General features: G+C 40.0%; 1 protein-coding gene across 3 annotated transcripts in view; it reads right to left on the bottom strand.

Annotated features, from left to right (window-relative positions):
• Window positions 1-19,545, bottom strand: part of ADGRL4 (adhesion G protein-coupled receptor L4) — an 80,190-nt gene extending 60,645 nt beyond the window's left edge. Inside the window, exons 1-3 of one of the 3 annotated variants that reach the window (XM_086753127.1) lie at window positions 19,460-19,545; window positions 18,881-18,941; window positions 17,201-17,350 (exon numbers count right to left, since the gene is read on the bottom strand). In XM_086753127.1, the coding sequence (XP_086609253.1) occupies window positions 17,201-17,350; window positions 18,881-18,941; window positions 19,460-19,501 (253 nt within the window). In that variant the 5' untranslated portion in view covers window positions 19,502-19,545. Of the gene's footprint in view, window positions 1-17,200; window positions 17,351-18,880; window positions 19,140-19,459 lie in introns of all 3 variants that reach the window. The other 2 variants (XM_086753130.1, XM_086753129.1) reach the window with 2 other exon arrangements.
• Between the last annotated feature and the right edge of the window lie 1,343 nt (window positions 19,546-20,888).

Below are 20,888 nucleotides of genomic sequence, written 5' to 3'. Positions count from 1 at the left end.
TGATCCCTAGAAGTCATTTTAGAGACGTGGACCCCAAGGTCATGCAGACATTGAACAGAAGATCTTGCTAGATCAGACGCAGAGAGCTGTCTCCCATGACAGTCCTGGACACTAAGCCACTGTTAAATGTCTGTCTTGTCACAGATTTATTCTGTATGTGCTTTAAACTAAACCATGTCACTTATTTGGCAGGAAATGTAATCCCTCCACAAAGCGGATTTGATCCTTGGTGTGATCCTGCAGTTCTCAGGCAAGAACAGCTCTCGGTAAAGCCAGTGTGAGGTCTGTACATGTATTTCTGTTTTGAGTAAGGGACAAGCCCCAAACATGGAGTTATGACAGCAAAAGCTCCTGTCCCCAATAATCCACATGGCCCAGAAGGCTTGAGAAGACATGGGCTACTGATACAAACTGCACAGTGCAAAACATGATGCCTACATCTGAATTCAAACAGAGGAACAGGATTATTTTTTAAATTGTTTTCCAAAGCCCCAAGTGGCATGTGATGCAAACAGCAGTACAAGAACTACTATGAAAGAGAGCAAAGCATGGCTCCTGGCTTGAACAGCACCAGACAAAATCACTGAATGAATGACAGCTAAGGGATCCTCCCCTAGAGCTGACAGCCCCAGAATTTCCCCATCAAATTGACTCCCAATTTTAAGACTCTCTTTCACTTCACCAGCTCCTTTCTTCTATTCAGACCATCATGGCAGCCTGTCTCCCCCTCCTAACAGCCATGCCATGCCTTTCTGTCCTTTCTCTCTGACTGTATTTCCTCGATTACAGGTAGTCCCATCTCTGCCATTCCTTGTGCTCTGGTGGTACTCCTCACATGTGATGCCCCATTGCTGAAGGGAATACTTTTGGGATAGACTGCCCCCTTTGCCTTAAAATCGTAGGTGTGAATCTCAGCAATTGCTTGAAAGTCATCCAAGAAAAAGGGGAAGAGAGGGAGAGTGAACCTCCGGTTATCTTCTGGTATGATTGCTCTCAATCTCTTCTAAAAAAAATAGAATAAATACTATGAGCTTAAAATAATCTGTAACGACAGAGGAACCATGACCAATAAATAGTTTGTATTTTTAAAGAGCAGATCATGGCAGACAAATGTAATTGCTTCTTCCATCATTTTCTGGGCTAGTGTGTGGAAGGAACAGAGTAGCTGCAATATATCTGGGCTGTAGTATACCATTTGATACAGTGCCTCACAAAATCTTATTAGAAAAATAATTTATTATGTCTTGGATAAGAGTGCTGTCATGTGGATTGAAAACTGGCTGAAGGAATGTAAACAAAGGATAATGAGTCATGACAAACAGCGCTGCGCTGAGCTGTGAAGAGGTATCCAGTTGGGTTGCCACAGGAGTTGGTGTTAAGCCCAGTTTTATTTTACATATTTATTAATGCTCTGGAAAAAGAGATGAACAGCCTGAGAATTAAATTCACAGATGACACTAAATTACTAGATGTTATTAACACCAATCAGGACAGAGATATTATATGGAGGGAAAGCAGAAAGGATGGGAATGGGAAGAGTCAATGACCAGATTTACCTATACAAATAAGTGAGGGAGGCTTTTATTTTCCAACTGATAATAACCGGACCCCACTAACAGACCAGCCAAAAGCAGTTTACATCTGGTCTGGCAAAAGCTGGAGCAGAGAAATAACAACAAAACCAGCTAGGAGATAATTATTAATTATAACATTTCCCAAAAATATCCCAGAAAAAGCTTCACTCTCATTTTCTAGTCTCAACAAATTTCAACGTTTGGTATTTTCTAAGATTTTGACTGCTTATAGAGTAGCATACAGCTACAAAGTAGCACATAGCTATAGAGTAGCATACAGCAATGTAATATAAAGTCATCTGTCTTCACATCACTATATTATGTTGCTTTTCTGAGGAGAAATCAGTGATAAAAATTTCACCATTTTCTTTGCATACCTTGTTTACTTATACAATTAACATGAAGAGAATAGAAGTAATAAAAACTTGACACAGAGGTAATAAGCTCATTCAGGAATCTCACTCTCCGTGAGCAACTCACACCCTCCAGACTGAATCTTCTTAGAGGTGTAAAAGCAAAAATAAATTCTCTAGCTATTTGGAGCACCTGCCTAATAGATCCCACATCACAGACTAAAAAAACAGATTTTTTTTTCAAGCACTATGCTCTACAGAAAACGCTGTGAAAATATTCCATTGTCCTAACCTATTTTGGTAAAACTATGTGCAGAGTGCTAAACTACAGCATATTTTTATTTATTTCTTATCCATTTACTGAGCACATTTCTGTAATGAATCGGATACAGGTCTAAATTTTGTGAATTAAGGTTTTGGACCTTTTTCGTAGATTAAAGGAATTCAGATAGTTTCAATGCCTTTTAAATGTACATAGACAGTATGGTCTATATATGTGTATATATATAAAGACTCTTTCCCTACTATTTTATAGCTCAAGGAGTAGAAAAATCCAAAGAGACTGTAGGCCTAACCAGACTCTTCAGTTCAAATAAAATTTTGTCTCTTAAGATAATGTTATATTACTGAAAATGAAGCCAAGCAAAATAGGTAGGAACATCTTACATCAAAATGCTTCTGAGTAGTTACAGCAAAGAAAATATTCCACAAAACCTGTAACTGTTGAGACCTAGCTTCCTACCATTTTATATCTTAAGTTTGCTTGACTGTGGTGGCTAGGGAAATTCAAGGTAGAGCTCAAATTATTTACATGGCTGTGGTGGTTTAGCCCGGATCACCACACAGTTTTCTTATTCACCCTGCCCCTACCTAGTGGGACAGGGGAGAGAAATTGGGAAGAAAGGAAAACTCGTGGGTTGAGATAAAAACAGTTTACTAAAAATACTAAAAACTACAAAGCTAACAGGATATAAGGATATTAATATATACAAAATGAACAATGTACAATTTCTCACCACCCGATGTCCGAATGACCAACGCAGCCCGTCCTGAGCAGCGATCACAGGAACAACACCGAGCAGCAAGCAAAGGGGGAGAGCAAGCTAGCAAGGTAGAGGGAACGATGCCAGCAAGCAAGAGAGAAGAAAAGAATGCCAAGGGTGCCCAAACGGATACCCGACAAGAAAAGGAATAACTGAAAATGATGCCCCCTCCCATGGGCAACCCCCACTTATATACTGAGCATGACGTTTATGGCATGGAATACTCTCTTTGGCCAGTTTGGATCAATTATTCTGTCTGTCTTTTGCCCAGCTTCCCGCATCTGCACGTTAACGAGACTTGGAAAGCCAGACAGTGTCCTTGGTCTCATTAACAACAACTCGTATCATCAGAATGTTTTTATCAACATTCTTCACACACAAAATCCAAAACACACCAGCTACTGAGAAGAAAATTAACTCCATCCCTGCTGAAACCAGGACAATGGCTCAATCCAAAGTAAAATTACCTTTCCATGTGGATTCTTGAGTATATGTGAGTTTACAGTATAACTTTTCACGTCAGGCTATTTACACAAAACTTTCAAGTTTTTAAAAAACTTTTTTTTTTAAATTTAGTGGAAGACAACTGAGTTCAAAAGGTACTGAGGATGATCACACTTCAATGTCACTGCCACAGAAAACCTTAACACATCAGCTAAAATAAAGCCATCCATTAAAGATTTCATTATTCCTTATTTCCCTTCCTGGCTGGTAGAGATTGATTCGGAAAACTGCAGAAAAATCAACCTGTGAGGGCATAACTAATTCACATGGAGGTGCCTTCAGGTTGCCTCAAGTTGTGACAGAGGATAACTTCAGCAAAGGAGTGAAAATCACATCTGTACAAATCCTGAATGCTTGAGGACCTGATTTCAGATACTGAGCATGGTACAGAGCAGAGTCTCTCAATGACCGCCACGAGAGATGAAATGAATCACCCTTTTGCAATATCTATCACTGCCAGTGGCCACTATTTTTTCCTATAAGCATGCCCAAAGAGACTACTAAGGGAGCAAGGTTAAAAATTTCCAGGAGGAGTTTAGTCATAGTAGTATCAAAGTAAATATAAATTTTTGTTTTGTACAATGCTATTATTTGCGTGACATAAAACAGTACTGTGTGGATGCTTTATGTTTGAAGGGAATGTTACATCTCATAAAGTTCTTAGCACTGGCAAGAGAAAAATCCCTGGACCTGAATCTCATTTGGTGAAAACTGGTGTAGTTACTTTGGATTTAAAGAATGCTTTTCAAAGATGATAAAAAGTAATTTGAATGGGTTCTATTATATTATTTTTTTCTCAAGAATTGAAAACATCTCTTCCGTGCAATATTTGCAGAGAGTTTTTCTTACACCAGAATTTGTACGGAAGTTAAACTCAAATTTGCCTAAAAAGTTACATTGAGCTTGTTTCTGGCAGCAGTCTGGCAGCATCTTTATATCTGCACAGCACTGTGATTATCTCACAAATTCACAATACTTTAGTTCTGAACCATACTATTTTCCATAGAGGCAATATCCTCAGTGCTGGTCTGAATGCTCTGAATGTTAAGTGTCTGGCTCTGGCTGGATTCTCTACATTTTCTGTCCGTGAACAAGTAGCACATGGCTCTTGATTACTACTTTTAAATTGATCTGTGTCTGCTATGAAAATATATTGCTTCATAAAAGTATTTCAGAGTATCAGCTTCCAAATTAATGATTTTTCTCTCAAGCTCTGACTTTGAGAGCTTGCAGTGCAGAATTGTACAGTCCAGCTACTTGAATCAAATTGAAATCCATCCATCTGCAATTCAGATCCAAATTCTTTCAGTGCTGTTGGCTCATCTCTAGGTAAAGAGCAGCTGTTGTCCTGTTAAAGTGACTGTAAATAATTTTAACTTCAAGCTTCAAGAGTGAAATTCGCCCTGCTTCACTGGGGACCACTTAATCCCCAGGAAGTTCCTGTTTTGGTCTTCAGCTGGTGGGAGCTGCGCAACTCTGCCGTAATCGCCGGAGTCGTGCTGCTCTATGCCAGGTGAAGGCCTGGCCCCGGCAGGGTCAGGGCGCAGGAGTGGGGTGCTGCATGCTGGCTTCTCAGCCAAAAGGCCGCATGCCCTTGCTCGGTACTGGGGGATGTGGGGTCACCACACTGAGCCAGAAACCCTGACTGGTTATCCTCATTGCACAGGGTGCTTTCACCTGTACACTCCAGGTGAAGAGGTGAAAAAGGCCACAGTTTCTTTCATGTGCTGTGACCATCTCTCATTTTTCATCCCCAATGAGCCTGTTACTGTGCTTTTTTTTGGGGTTACATGCATTCTGTAACACAGAGTACCACACCAGAGAAAGACTTGTTTACAGCAGAGATTCAATAAAGTGTCTAAAGGAAGGATTTTCCAATGAAAAGAGATGAGTCCTAACTAAGAAGGCAGATAATTGTTAAAGCAACTATATCAGAATAGCAGATGAATCATGATGTGATAGCACTGTTTGAAAGGATGTTTTGAATGGAGCTGTCAGCAAGTATTTTAATAGCAAGTCTTCAATTTCTGCTTTATGGGGTTTTTAACTACCAAGAAGAAAACATAAGTAACAAGGAGGGATTTAGGAATTGTTTAGTGTTTGGCTGTTCAAAGAAAGAAAAAGAGCCCTCCACATGCATTGCAGCTAATGAAAATTGCCATTATGTTTTTTTCCCTCCATTTGCGGATGTTAAACACTGTAATAATGCAAAGTCCTTATGATTTTCTAAATCTTCTCCATAAGGAGGATATTATCTACTTATTTAATTACCGAATCTCTGACGGCAAGGAGCTGCTACCACCAGCAGCTCCGGCTCATTCACATAGTTCCCCTCCCTAATTAAAGGGTCTTTGCGGTTAAAAATAAAGTAATAAATCAATCAAAGGCCCACACTGCCAACAGATGATAAGGGGGGAAAAAAAAGCACTTCAGGGACGGATTTGCAATTGCACAGCACCCACAACAGGGATTATTCTTTTGAAACAACTCAGTCCTCCTTTAGGCACCTAGGATAGAGCCAGACAGTTCAAAAGTGCTCAACAAATGTTTCTTTGGAAAATCCACCCCTAACTGTGGCTTTGTGTCCTACAGCCGTTGTAGCTTGCAAGAGTCAATCGCAAGTCACCTCCCTGTTGGAGGAAAGTCACCAGCATCACCCCTTCTGCAGGAAACGATTATAAAACACATTACTGTAGTCATCCATGCTCTTGCCATTGCTTACCGAGACAAGAAGAGAGGTTGCAGGTATATCAAGAGACTATTTTTACCACACTGCCAGTGAAAACAACAATAGCCCTGCACTTGGATTTCTGTTGCAGCACTCAAAACCAGATGTCCATACTGCAGCACAGACCTCTTACTAGTTTGAATATCAAGATCAAACTTGAATGCTGATGACTGCATGGCATTCCTTGAGGGAAATGTGCCATTGTCAGGTTAAAAGTCTTCTAAAAGTTCATCAGTCTAGGGCCAAAACTTGAGTAATAATTCAAGAACACTTTACAGCTAATAAAAGCTGCAACAGCTTTCTCTGAGAGCAGAGAATACAGGCCAGAGGCTTTTTAGCACATACCTCCCCTCCCCTCCAACAAGAAGCAATTTGGTGGTATTAGCATACTACCTGTTTATTCAAGAGGATGTACAAAAAGTTCAGTTAGCAGTTCTTTTCTTTGCAGCCCACAGCTGTGTAAATATTATCCCAGCCTCTCCTTTGACATTGCCTAAGCCTCAGACCTCATGTGCAAAATGACACAAATGGAGCTCAACACTTCCATAGTCCACCACCGTGTCCTGACATACCTAGGACTGAGTATCTAGCTTCTCCTGTGAGAGCAGTGATGCTGTGTGATGCACCCCTGAAGCAACCTCATTTTCTGAAGACAGCTTTACTAAGAATTTCCTAGATTTTAGCCATGGAGCTGAGTATGATGAAAGCTTTGTGGAAGCAACGTACCAAGATTTGCATGACAATCCTAAAAAAACAGACAAATTGCAGCTCTGCATCATTTACAACTGCTACCCCACATAGTTTCTCTTTTGATTGGCCTAGATGAAAAGCTGAGTTAAGTTTTAGAAACTTCTCCCCATCTCTGCTTTCAAGTCAATACACTTTTGAAGGCTATTTGCCTTTCCCATTTTCTCTGTGGTAGCTGAGGAGATGAAATTCTTTCTGTATGCACCAGATATCTGTTACACAATGAGACAGAAATATTGATATTTTTATACTGCACAGTGGGTCATATTTATGAATTGATGCATGCTTCATCACAGCTCTAAATAATGAAACGTTTTGGATAGGCCCGAACCTTTTTGCCTGACTACTCCACAGATCTCCCTTCTAAACTTCTTACAGGCTGATTTTTGAAATGGTAGAGCTTCCTCAGGATCAATGATACCTACCAAAATGATTTATTCAAGACAAAAAGTAAGGCAAAGCCTCCACTGTAATTTGATTTTCTACCTACTCCTTTTTCATCACCACAAAGAACTAATGCAAGGCTCAGAGCTCCTATTTAGGCCCACAGAGCTTAGCCGAACTTCTCTTTCAGTTCATGCCCACATCCTGAAGAATTTCTCTGGCAATTCTTTAGGGCCTCTGATGTTACAGAGATCAGTGATGAAGACCTTCATGTGGTACAGAGATCACTGCTGTGATAACTCCCTGCCTCCCATGACACTCCTGACACCAGCTGTGAGCCAGGGCTCACTCGCCTAAGCCCATTTGAATTTTAGGGATACCCCAAAACCATTACAACATTAGGAGGGCAGTGGGGATCACTGGACTTTCTCCTAAGCTAGGACAAAAGATGAGGAATGGGAATGGATCTGCAGCTTTTCTGCACAGATGGGGCAGGAGAGAAGCAGTGGTCTCCTGGTGTAGGACAAATTCACCTTTTCTCTTAGTCTTCCTTTGGTAAGTTTCTGGGAATGAAAACTGCAATACCTCAGCCTAATGTGACATCCTTTAAAATTCAGATCGAGACACTTTGCCACAAATAAATATTAAAAATATAAACATGCAAGTCACCATCTATGCTTATGTTTTCCTTCAATGTAACTTATGTAGATTGCTGCCTATGTGCATAGCTTTCATTACAAATGAAACATAAAAGCCAATGCATATCCTGAAGAGCTATTTTTCTTTATTGCAACACCATTACATGAAGCCTACTAACATAAACAAAGATTGGATTCGGCTGGTTTTGAACAAATAACCATTTATTGTCAAGGCTTTTCAGGAGCTTTCATTTTCTTTTTGAAAAACACGATCCTGTACCAGCCTAACAAACGTGTAACATTAAGTAATAACTAAAATAATGGGACACCCTGCCACACTAGTTTATAGACAACTTTAAACTGTCACAGTTGTACAAGCCTAAGGTAAGACAGAAACCCAGTTAACTAAGGCAGACATATTAAATCAAAAACCCACCAGCAGAGTCCCTTGGGACATACCTGCTGTTCCTAAAGGCTACAACTGGCCTTTCAAGCGGGAGGATGCGCAGGAATAACAGTCCAAGGGCAGAGCAGCCCCTGTGCTGCTCCCTCCTCCCCGCCACTGGAACAGCATTTGGGAGCACATGACCAGAGAAGCTTTTCCCAGTATCATCTCCTGGCACAGCGGCCGAGAGCACAGGACAGAGCCGTCTCAGCTCTAAAAGAGTGGCCATGCTTGTGGTGGGCAGACCAAAGGAGAAGCCCCCGCGCCTCAGCTGTGCAAACCTCCCTGCTCGCTCCCGTCTGCTTCACGGCAGCAGCTGAAGGTCCAGCCCCTGGTGCTTGCTGAATGTTGATTCCACCCGAAATCTCCATTTTGAAGTTATCGTGAATCTCTTAAACTCAGCCCGAAGTAATCACACAACAACCTATCCTTTAGACAATGAACAGAGATTATTCAGCTTCCTTGTACCGCAGCGAAACAGCAGCTTCCTTCCTACCAGTGATTGTGGTTGTGATTAGCTGTGCAGTTCAAGGTGAAAGAAGAATGTGGTTCCAGGCATATATGGCTTCCTTTAACCTCAGCAAAACACAGTGCCAGATATTTCAATTAATGTGTACCAAGGTCACAAAATCAATTTCTTATCACAGAATAACACACATACTGTAAATTTCATTTTCAAGCCATAATCTCTAAATTAAATCTGTGTACCTAAAAAATATACAGTGCAAAATTGCAGTCCTTCAGCCCCCTCCTTCTCTTGCAGTTGAGCAGCATTTTCACAAACATCACCTGACTTTGTCCTCTATATTTAGAGCACAATGTTTGGTTAGATTCGAATCTAACCTGGAGAACATCATTATCTCTTTCTTTGGCAAATAGAGGCCTAAAGTATCAATTACCTTCTTAAACTCTTTCATACACATAGGGCTGAGCGGGGTTTGATGTCCCGACTGCCAACAGCTCTGCTGGCAATTTTTCACAGTCATACATAGAAAACTTGTGCACCAGCATATCACCCTAGATAAACTACACATTTCAAATGAAGTTACAGACAACTTCACCACTCCTGGCCAGTTTATTCTGGAAGAGGAAAACAAACAAAAAAAGCAAAAACAATCCTCAAGAGAACACTTTTCTACTATTGAACTGCATGAGTTATTGAACAGAGACAAAAGTAAAATCAGTATGCCAGACTGGTGGAGTATTATAAAGAAATCAACGTAGCTGCACAGAAATGACATTATCATCTCTTACGTGTGTAATTCCTTCTGATACTTTCCTTGCTACCTGGGTAACACTAACTTCACAGCCCCAAAGGCAGCTGCAGAACCTGACAGCTGTAGCAGGCTCCACCATGTGCAGACCTAGGCACAGAAGTTGTCTCAAGGAAGAGGGATTTATGGAAGCAATTTATTTCCAATAAATCCTGGTCTTTCCTTAACAAAAGCTAATTTCAAATATACAACCATAGAACGAGTAAAACTGACAATTTTGAGATTGTTCGATTTTTTTTTCATGGAAAATGTTGCTTTTTATTCACATACCCACTGATACATAGGTCCCTGAATGTACACTTTTTGTACATTTAGTATACATGTATACATGTTCTGGAAATATTTTCCGTCCTCTTACTTCAAACCAGCAAGTGAGAAGAATGTATTGTTACTGTTGGACCTTTTGGGACCACTTCAGATGCTGGAGATGCAGGAAGTGAATCATACCTCTGGCAGGCACGAAGTAAGCAGACTCTGAGATAATGAGTTTAAAGATCCTTAAATGAATTTTCCCACATCCTCTGAACATGTAACGTACTGATTGATTCTTAGGACTGTAAAGTAGGATGAAAAGAGTATTTTCTCAAGAAAGGAAATTAGCATTATTTGGCAAGGGTTAAAACACATTTAGAATTAAACAAATAAGAAACCATCCATGTGCGGCTGATCAGCTCGTAAGTTTGGGTACACTTTTGAGAAAAACACCTAACCCTTTTCTACCACATCATCTACACACATTTTAAAAACTCTTTTTAGATGCAAACAGGACTAATTTAAAAGAAAGATTGGATATGATTAAACATGTAACAAGAGGAAGTTTTCTTTCTTCCTCACCCATTCAAAAAATGCATTAATGTATTTTAGTCATGCTCAAAGTACTGTTTCAAGAAAATGTAAACAAAAACATGGAAAAAAAGATAGAACTGTTTTTTTCTCCCCCGTCCCCTCCGCCCAAATTTTGAATGTTATGAGTCTATCATGGGCTTGGTCCAAGGCTCATTAAAATGAGGGTCAATCTTACAAATTATTATAGCCAGCTGTGTCTCTGGCCCAGGCAAACTGTGTTTTCTGGCGGTAGGAAGGAGAGCTAAACCTCTGAAGATTTCTCTCTACCTCATTCAAATGAGAAACTAGAAGGGATTTTTTCATATGAGTGAGAAAACTGGATTTGGCACTTTGAATGCATAAAATGCTTTGCGTCAAAATTTTATGGACTCAGCCATTTACAGAGGTAAGACAATTGGAGTAAGACAGTCTCCACTGTGCCTTATTCAGCAGGATCATATTGTTACTTCAAATATATTGCACTGCTTTCCATCTGACTAATGTTCTCATGCATCACCAGGCACTGTTGTAACACACTCTCTCCTTTCAAATTCCCGATCTACTCTTAAAAGCTTCAACTAAAATATACTTTCAATAGTAGCTAGTTACAATAAGCAATTTCAGTTATAAAAAAGTAAAGTCAGCTCTATGAAAACTCTATTTTGACTAACAATGTTAGCCAAGGGTATGGCTACTTTCAGGAACATAAACATAGTTCCATCTTTTGCAACTGGAAGGCAATCATGCAGCTGCTGGTTAGTCCCCAGGAGTCTACATACATTACAGCCATCAAACCCTTCCAAAATTCACAGAAAAGTGTAACATCTTGCACATGAAAAGGCAAAAGCCATGCATAAAGCTGTAGGTCCCCAAATGGCCAGCAACCTGATATGTTAACCTGTATATTAACACCCACACTTTCCCAGGCAGGCAGACTGTCATGTACTGGAATATCAAATCGTCCTGGCTAACTTGACCAGGCTTTTCAATTCCATGATCTGCCTATAGGTTTAATCTGGAATGTGTGATCAAGATACTTCAGCTGGGTAACAGTGCAAAGCACAGCAGTCAATCCCTACACTTCAGGAAAAGGTGAAAAACATTCAGCTACATTATGACCAATGAAGATGTGGAAGGGAAGAAAACTTTCTGTCCCCTGGAGAGGAATCCTCAAGGTGTGGACTTAATTAATATAATATCTGTATATGCCACAGACAGGATGGTGCCTCCTAACACTTCTTGGGATCACCAAAAAGCCAGACACCTAAGCCTGGAGTAGGAATTCTGAATTTGAAGATGACTTCTGCCCTTTCACACAGCCCATGCCCTGGTTTTCCCATGCTCCACCTCAAAACTGTGTAAAAGATCCAGCAGAATTTGGAGGCAAAGCAGCAGAGACTGGGAGATACAGGGGGAGGGAAGAAAAGGAAAAAGGGTAAGGAAGAGTGACAGATGAGCCCAAAGGCTATGAGGAGCGTGTCAAAAGGGTTGGGAATCGGTGGTCTGCTTTGGCCTCCCATGTAGCACATCCCAAGTTTTTGAAGCCATTACCCACTGCGTTGAGTGCTGTTATTTGTGTTTGGCTAAGACATGTCTTTCTCCTGCTGTGCTATGCTAGAGCAGCTGCAATTTGCCTTTTTATAGCTTGTGGTAACTGAAAGCAGTGAAACGAATTTAGGAAGTGTGTGGATTGGCTCTTCCGTGTCAGTGATTTCAGGCTGTTTGGTAAACACAGAAGTGACATCCAGTGATGTATGCCTGCTGGTAAGAACAAAAAAAATTCTCTGGTGAACCAGCATTTGGATTAGGTTGTTTTCTACTGAAGGACACTTCTGGACAGAATGAAATTATTATATACAGTGGTTTTACAGAGTCAGGTTAATTTGAAAGGTAAAAATTCCCTCAAAGCTATATATCTATTGGGTGCTACAGAATGGCAATGGTGACACCAGTGAATCAAAACAAATTCAGTGACTGAAATAAAAGTTGATGGTGGAACACAGCAACATCACCTTAGAGCAAGGAGCTGATATCTCACAGGAAAGCTCCTTTTTACAGCTGGCAAAAGCCAGAGAGTTGGTCGTATGACCCTCAGTAAAACAAGCAAATATGTTTGTGTTCAGATATTGAGTAGGTTTTGAATTTGATTCAGCCGAGTTTACACAAATTGCCCCGTGTTCTAAAAGGGATTTTGTATTTTGATATAAAATACCACTTTGCACTGATGAATTTCTTGCCTCTGGAAAACGATAAATCCTCCTGCAGTGCACTTCAGAAAGAGAGTCAGTACCTTGCTTCAGTGCAAAGTCTCCCTGACAGCCTAAGTCCCTTTTCACTATTTCTGGAGCTGCTGTAACTATTTTACAAGTAAGACTGATTAATTTTGCAGTATAATTTGCAAGTGACATTTACAAGGGAATATTGTGCAGGGATATCTGGGAGGGATATTGTGTTCAGACTTTTCCTGCTTGCCTGCCTACCCTCCTGGAACAAACAGCACTGCTTCATTTTCCTTCCGTATTTTGCAAAGTTAAAGTAAACACTATGATCATACTGTTTACTTTAATTTCCTGCAGTGTGCCAGCAAAGCAGCAAATTGGCAGTCAGCAATCAAGAAGCAGCCAGTACTGAAACAGCAGAGCTGCTTAGGAAAGCATCAATGATGCCAGCTCATTTTCCCCTCTGTTTTAAAAATAAAATATTGGCTTCTATGAAGTTTTACTTCCACCCCAATCTTCTCTAAAGGATCTGAAATTTTGTTTGTTTCCTTTAATTTTCTTTTGGAAGAAAGCTGTGTTTATGAGCAACACCTAATTTAGATGACCGACTCTTTTTACTGAAAGAAATGGGTTTACAAACTGGCAAATATACGCTATTTATCTGTAAAAAATCCATGGCATTTTTGCAAAAAGGGAAGTAAACTTGCCTATAAATCAGTCTTATCTGGATATATATTTATTTTTATGCCAAGAGCTCTAGCTGTGCTATCTCAATTAGGTGTATGATAATGTGAAGCTAAAGCCTCATGTATTACATTCTGAACACACATCTGCCCAAGAATGGAGTCCTAAAGGAAAACAGTTATATTTTCAGAGGCTGTTCTCTCTCATCTCATACTACATAAAGCAAGGAATATAAATACAAAACTAAGAAGAATGGGATAGTATTTTGTACCTCAGAGGTGTAAAGCTTGAAAAGGTGACTCATTTATGGCTTTCTGGAAGATACTGTACAGAAGGAATTTATTGCTATGCAACTTATGATTCCAATATATAAAAGAGGCCAGATCCTACAATCAGTTATTCTCCTGACTATGTACATTCCTGCACATATTCTTACTGGAGACAATGACACGAAGAGATTAGCTTTTAGTTACACTGGCCAAAGTATGCCATCGGAAAGTCCAAAACATGACCTAATTTAAAGTGGTTGAAATCTTGTGGGAAAGATTGCAAGAGGATAATTATTTTAAAAGCCATGACTTTGACACCAGGAAATTAAATCCATATCTATATGTCTTTATCTATACACAGCAAATCCAATAATCTTGAGCTCTCTGCAGTCACTTAGCCAGCTGGCAAAGGGAGCAAAGTAAAAACTAACAAACCCCACTCCTAAGGTATGCTGACATTAGTGATTCATGATTCATCAATAATGGTGCTAGGAAATAAATGTAACAGGGCATTATTGCCTTTTGCAGCACAGTAAACTCAAGGGAAAATGTCTTAAGTGTATCACATTGAAAAGACACAGCTAACAAAGAAATAACTTTTACAAGTATTTAAGAGGTGTTACAAGCAAGTGAAAGTAGAGAAACAATTGTAAACCTTTTAAATACGGTGAGAATGTACCTATAAATAAAAAGGACCATTTTCCAGCCATACAAGCTTAAGAGGACTAACCTGAAAACTATCATTTTTTGTTGTTCAATATTTTTATAAGGAGAAAGAATTTGAATTGCTTGTTCCAGAATTAACCCTCAGAACAACCACTGTTCTGGTTTAATTGTCTACCAGGATATGCACAATTAAGAAGTTGGTTCTATGCTATGCAAAATTATTAATGTTGACAGTAATTATGACTCTTACAACCTATTTAAATAACTGAAAGGGCAAATACGTAAACACAATGTACCATATATACTCTTCAGAAAATACCTGTATTAGCACATAATTGATGATCTCCTTTGAAGGTGCCTGGACTATCATTGGAAAAGCCTAAGATTATTAACTGAAGAAAAATGGGTAGCAGATACACCTGCCGCTTTCACCACACAGAACAGCAAGATCTAATACATCATTAAAAAACTGAGGCTTTGCTTTACATTTTCATAGCTTTAAACTATTTATGACAGGGTTTGGCCTATATTTCTAATCCTTTTTACAGCCTACCAATTAAAATTCAGGTTACTTGTTTATGCTATTAGAGGACTACTGCACAATATTAATAATGCACCGTGTAACATGCTGCCCTAGAGAAACGTCGTCTCTCTTTGAGGGGCAACAGCCACATAGTTCTGATACAAGCTGTGCTGCTTAGCTGGAGGGTAAGTGACTTTGGTGGTTGTCGAGGTATTTTACCAGAGAAAACATTGATCCCCTGACATGAAGCTTCATTCAAACCACTGCCACTTAACTGGAAAGCACCAGAAATACAGCTAGTAGCTGGTTTGCCTGGACTGACATTGGAAATTTTATTTTAAAGACTGAGTTTCCAAACACTTAGTGTAATTCTTAATGAACAATTAATTTATTCACAAGATTTGTGAATGTATATTTCACTGGAAGGAATTTTCTTTAAATGAAAAATAAATGGTTTTATGAATTTTGAATGTAGGTTTCCCTAAGAAAATACAGGAGAAAAAGATAGTGTATGAGAAAAAAGAACAAGGAAGGTAAGATAAATCCATTCTCATGCAAATGGACTTAATAACGCCATAATGGGTATACATATAATGGATAGATTTAAGAACATCGGTAATGTCAGTGAAGAACAACAGATATCTTTACTGTAAATTTAATTGATGATTCATAATCACAACTTTCTAGAAAAGTACAGATAATGTAGTGGATATCAGATCATGGTAGATAAGTAAATGCTAGTTTGATTTGTTCCAGCTAGTATTGCTAAAAATTGGCTTGGTTTTCCTCTTTCTCTGCATTAGAGAATCTACCAGCGTAGGCCCTTGACTCTGCAAATGTAATGTGCACTTAACTTTCAAATCAACCAGCTTACTAATGGTAGTAAAATTGAATTAGTGCAAATACAATACTAGTGTGGTGAAGGCCATTTCTTCTTGTTTTTGTTTGTGCAGCTCAATAGACAAATGATAGACCTATGCTTATGGCAAGGTTAACATTAAATTCAAGAAATATATTTAGTGACTACATAACACATGATGCAAAAAACAGGTTGAGAGAACAGTGTTTGTTCAGGCTTGAGAAGAGAAGGCAAAGGGGAAATCATATTGCTGTTTACAACTACCTAGTGGGAGGTCATAGGGGTTTATAGTGGAGATGAAGCTAAACTATTAGAAATGAAGAGTGGTAAGTGCACGAGAGGCAAAAGTTACAAGCTGCATCAAGAGAAACCACAAGTAGATAGCAGAAAAAAGTTTTCAAAATTGTGCTAGTCACATACTGGAACAGGGGCTCAGAGAAGTGTGCAGTCTTCATCCTTGGAGACACTCAACTGGACAAGGCCCCGAGCTACCTTCTCTAAGTTGGATCTGCTCCGAGTGAGAAGCAGGTCTCTTCTAAACTAAATTATTCTATAATTGTGATTCATTATTGTTTATTCTTTCAGCCAGCTATATTCCTCTCTAAGCATTACCAGCTTATAAAGGAATAGGCAACTTTCTTAGGAAAAAGGTCTTTGCATTCTAAATTTTCCTGAAACAAGCACACTTCCACGTACACCATGGCAAATAAGCTGTAAAAATCCAAACAAAAGGTGGGCTGCTTACCTGTGCTCATACCAAACCTCTGTTACTGTAAAGTTTCCCAAGATGCATGAAACACAAAAACCACTCTTTATCTAACAATGGAAAGAAGTACTAGAGATATTCATAGTGGAGGACAACTCAAAAATGAAGGCAGAGAAAATATCTTTTTCTTTGCATGTAAGATAGAAGCACGCAGAGCCAGATCCCTCCATAGGATTTCTGGCACATTTCCCTTGCAAGCAGCTGTAGTAGGAAAATTAACATTGGCCTCACATGCAGGCATGTCTCTGTGGCACACACACCTCCTCAGTCTTCTAGAGTAGCCCAGGAGCTGTGTTATTTGATCATGATCAGCTGCTGGGAAGACTGGCCTAGTGCAATTGTGTGTGGATGAGATGCCAGGGCTGTAAAGTAGCAGTCATGCCAACTCCAAGCTTCAGAAGTCCTGACTCACAAGGGAAATTGCTGAAGCTAAATCAGAGAAGACACATCAGCACTTCTCATGGAAAAGGGAAGTTGGAAAACAGGTCATACTCAACTGAGATGCATTGTATGCTGTATTAAAATAGTAGGCTGAGAGTAAGTTGTAGAATTTCTGAGAAACTAATAAAGTTTTTCGCTTTGAGAACATGTTAGTGTAAGGTGTTGTCACATAAAGTTTAACCCTTGAGCTAATGGTCTCTTGAGTGAGTTTTTCAAGCAAGCACGTAGAAGAAATGTATATAGGTAAAATCCATTTACCGTAACAGAATGTTATGCCATTTCCTGTATATCCTTGGGAGCAATAGCAGCCTGTTGTCCCACCCTGAACTTCACACCTGGCATCTTTGTGGCATGTCATATTGCAGCTTGCAGAAGTGCAGCCATAGTCCAGCAGACTGGAAATCAGAACTGGAACAAAGGAAAACCAGAATTGTTTCTTTATCTAAAAACTTCATTCCAAGCTCTAAAACCAGATCTGGGCAAAAAGTATCCACAAAATTGGTATACTCCAGTAAAATTAACATCATCGTAGACTCAGCTATACCACAGAATGGGACAAGGACCAACAACTACGTGGACTTCTTCGATAAAACTACTCAGGGGCTAGAAACAGCAGACGCTGTAGATTAAGAACTTGTGTATGTGTTCAATCAGTATAAAATTGGTAAACAATGTAGAAGTTATTCAGTGATCTGGGAAAAATATTTGAAAGGCTTGCAAAGCTCTCTAGTATTTTCCAGTAAAGCACAGACATTTATTTGCACTCTGAATTATGTACTGAGTGTCATCCAAACTGCCCTACACATATAAAGTGAAAAATACCAAAGATGGTTCCCCGATCAGATTTTTTATTTTTATAAGCACTTCCGTACTTGTGTAGCTAACACATAGGCATGGTCTGAGAGATTAAAATGACACGTCACAGTATTTACAGCATTATGACATTAGGGTTTAAGAACTTATCCACATTATTTGAAGTCAATCTCTTAAAATATCTTTTCCATGTTATGAAAGTATTGTCCTCTTTTTTTCTATCCACTGGATGATTCCTACATGTAGTTCTTACATAACTCCTTTCTCATTGCATGAATGCATACGGTTTTCAACACAAAGGAAAAAGGAATCTCTACCTTTGAGAAAACTAACAGCTCACTGAATAATTATACACACCCTGTAACAGGCTAGAAATGAGGTAGTTAACTTGGAAGGGAAATTAAGTTTTTTACTTTGTACTTTATAAATTGTTAGCAGGACATAATGAAAGTTGCAGAACAGAAAGACTCTTTTGAATGCTGTCTTCCCCTGCAAATCTCCTTTCCCCTACCCGAATATTATCCTGGTTGTTTGCTAGCCTAGAGTAATAATTACAGGTTTCATTGCTTCAGGAAATCTCACCGAGGCATTGTTTTCTTGGACAAATTACGATTTCATGAAAAATTTAAAAGACTAAAAATTGCACAAAAATTCTTAACAATTATATATAATCCAAATCAAATTAGGTATCACCAGGTTTCATCATTTCCCTCTGCTTTTCAGAGAGGAGACGACCTTCCAGAGATTAAACCAGAAATCTGTGGGATTCTGTTGTCATTTTACTGTTCATAACATGTGAAAAATAAAAATCTCCCAAGTAGGTAGAGAGGAAAAAAAGAACAGAAACCCAAACCCACGGAAACCCACAATGTTTCTGTTTTTTTACAGAGCAAAACCCACAGTGAGATAAAGACTGGCATTTGTGGGATTTGGTTTTGGGATGATCCAAACCACACAATTACCAAATCCAGTAACAGCATTGATCAAAGCTACGGAGGCTTTCAATACCATGTACCCAGCAGCTTTTCACCATCTCCAGCATCTCCAGAACACTAATTTCTCCTTGCCAGACCCCACTCCCTTCCCACCTGCCAGTCGCTCCCGGGGGAAGGTGATTTCACCTACCTAGGAATGGAAGCAGTTTCATTGGTGATGCTGTTGCTGTGCGGTGCCTGGTGCAGAGCCCCTGTGTCACAGAAGAAAACTCCCTGCCTTAAAATGTATGACCATGTGCAAAATACGCACACATGCCGATCAGGAAAGCAACGTCCTGGTGCACGCACAGCCCTGACACTGCCCCTTGTCCCGAGCTTCACGTTTCCAAAAGCTCCTGAGACTCACAGGCAGGGCAGGAAGGCTCAGGAGGGGCTGAGGACGTGGTCTTCTGGCAAGCAGGGAATAAACGAGAAGGAAACAAGTGAGAAAGTAAAAGAGAAGCAGGAGTCTTGGTCTTGCAGGGGATTCCAGAGAAGATTCAGGAGTGAGTGGCTTAGAGGAACACAGGTTAAAGGAGCTGCCTGGAGGAGTGTCTGGGGCAGGGGAGGATGAAGATCCAAGGGGTAAGCTGCAGCTTGTTGGCAGGAATAAAGGAACAGCAGAAGAATGGTGGAGCAGATTAGGGAGGGTGAGGAAGAGGTGGAGGAGATTAGTAACTAGCTCAGGGTTTACATGCTCGGAGGTAATGGTCTACATGCTTCCTTTCACCTTTTCCTTGTGAGCTGAGTACACGTGAGCCCCAAGACCCATTTTTTTTGGAGACAATCTTGGCTGACTGCAATCGTTCTTCCTACTGCTTTCTTCGGTTTTGAGTTAGATCCTTACTGCAGCTAAGCAATGTTGCTTTAAGGGTAATGGCCTCTGAGGACGTACAGGAAATCCACTGAACTCTGCTTTGTGAGGAAAACAAAGACATATAGGCAGGGAGGAAAGAGGCAGGAAAGCAATTGTATGGCCAGGAATCTCAGGAGCCCAAGCAGACAAAGTTTCTGTGGGTTTATGGGACTGAAAGAGGGTGCTGTGTAATACGACACAGTCAATATAGCCAATTTGGTAAAGTGTTTGGCGCATCTTTGAGTTAAATGTGAGAGCAATTATATCCTCATTATAGCATCCTAATTGACAAGACTTTAGCATGTACTCACATCATGATTGGACACGGCAATATTTTCTCTAATCTTGTTATGGATGATATGCATACCGTCATTTTCCAGCTTCCTGGAGATGATATCTCACATATTGAAGGATTATAAAGCTGAAGCATTGATGTATGCCTGTCTTTACAGGGGGAATATGCACAAACAGGCATGCTGCTGGAAGAAGGGAGAAGATCTTCAAACTAAACAAAACAGACATGAGGCTGTGGAATGTCACTGTGACAAAATATCTCATGTCTGACTAGAAAGTTTTGAAGTTGGGACTTTGGTAGGGGACTGATGGGATGGCTTCGGCCTGCTCTTAGAAATTATCTGTGAATGTGGTAACATTTTTTCTAAACTTGTTAGGAACTACTTACTCACTATGATTTTCCAGCTTTATGGTTGCTGCTGGCTGGAGGTCACTGGGTTAAAATCTAGTCTGGCCAGGGAGGTGTGAGGCGTGTAGAAATAGCACGTAGGTGTCTGGTTGGCACAAAGTACTTCTGTAGCACTTTGTCAAAGAGAGAGGAAGCTCCAGCAACCGGATGTGAATTTTCAGTGAACCACAGAATAATGAACAAAGGGTCCAGGTGTAGGAAGACTGCTTTTCTCCTGTTTGATTTTGTGAAGGGGGGAGGACTTAAAAGTGGAAGAGAGGAAGAGACTGGGAGTTAGTCTGTTTTGTTAAGTTTTCCCATAATCTAATGGACAGAGACACAGAGGAACAGAAAGTCAGATGAAGGGGGGGGAGCTTTGATCTGCGTGTCCTGTCCTTCGTGCTGACACGCGCTGTATCGTAAGCTTGCCTTGTCTGAACTAACTCACAGATCCTGCTGCTGAATTTCAGCTGACTACTAAGGGCTCGGTTTGGAAAGCCTGTAATGCAGAAATTATGTTTTATTGCCCTATGTAATTTTACTCCCCAAAATCAAGCTAAGAGATGTTTAATAGTAGATGAGTGGAGAGAGCAAGAAGTCATAATGTAAAATTCACATCTT

This window comes from Chlamydotis macqueenii, chromosome 8, assembly GCF_036417535.1.
Source record: "Chlamydotis macqueenii isolate bChlMac1 chromosome 8, bChlMac1.mat, whole genome shotgun sequence".
Lineage (NCBI taxonomy): Eukaryota > Metazoa > Chordata > Aves > Otidiformes > Otididae > Chlamydotis > Chlamydotis macqueenii.
The sequence above is the reverse complement of the archived record's forward strand: the minus strand, read 5'-3'. Positions and strand labels throughout refer to the sequence as shown.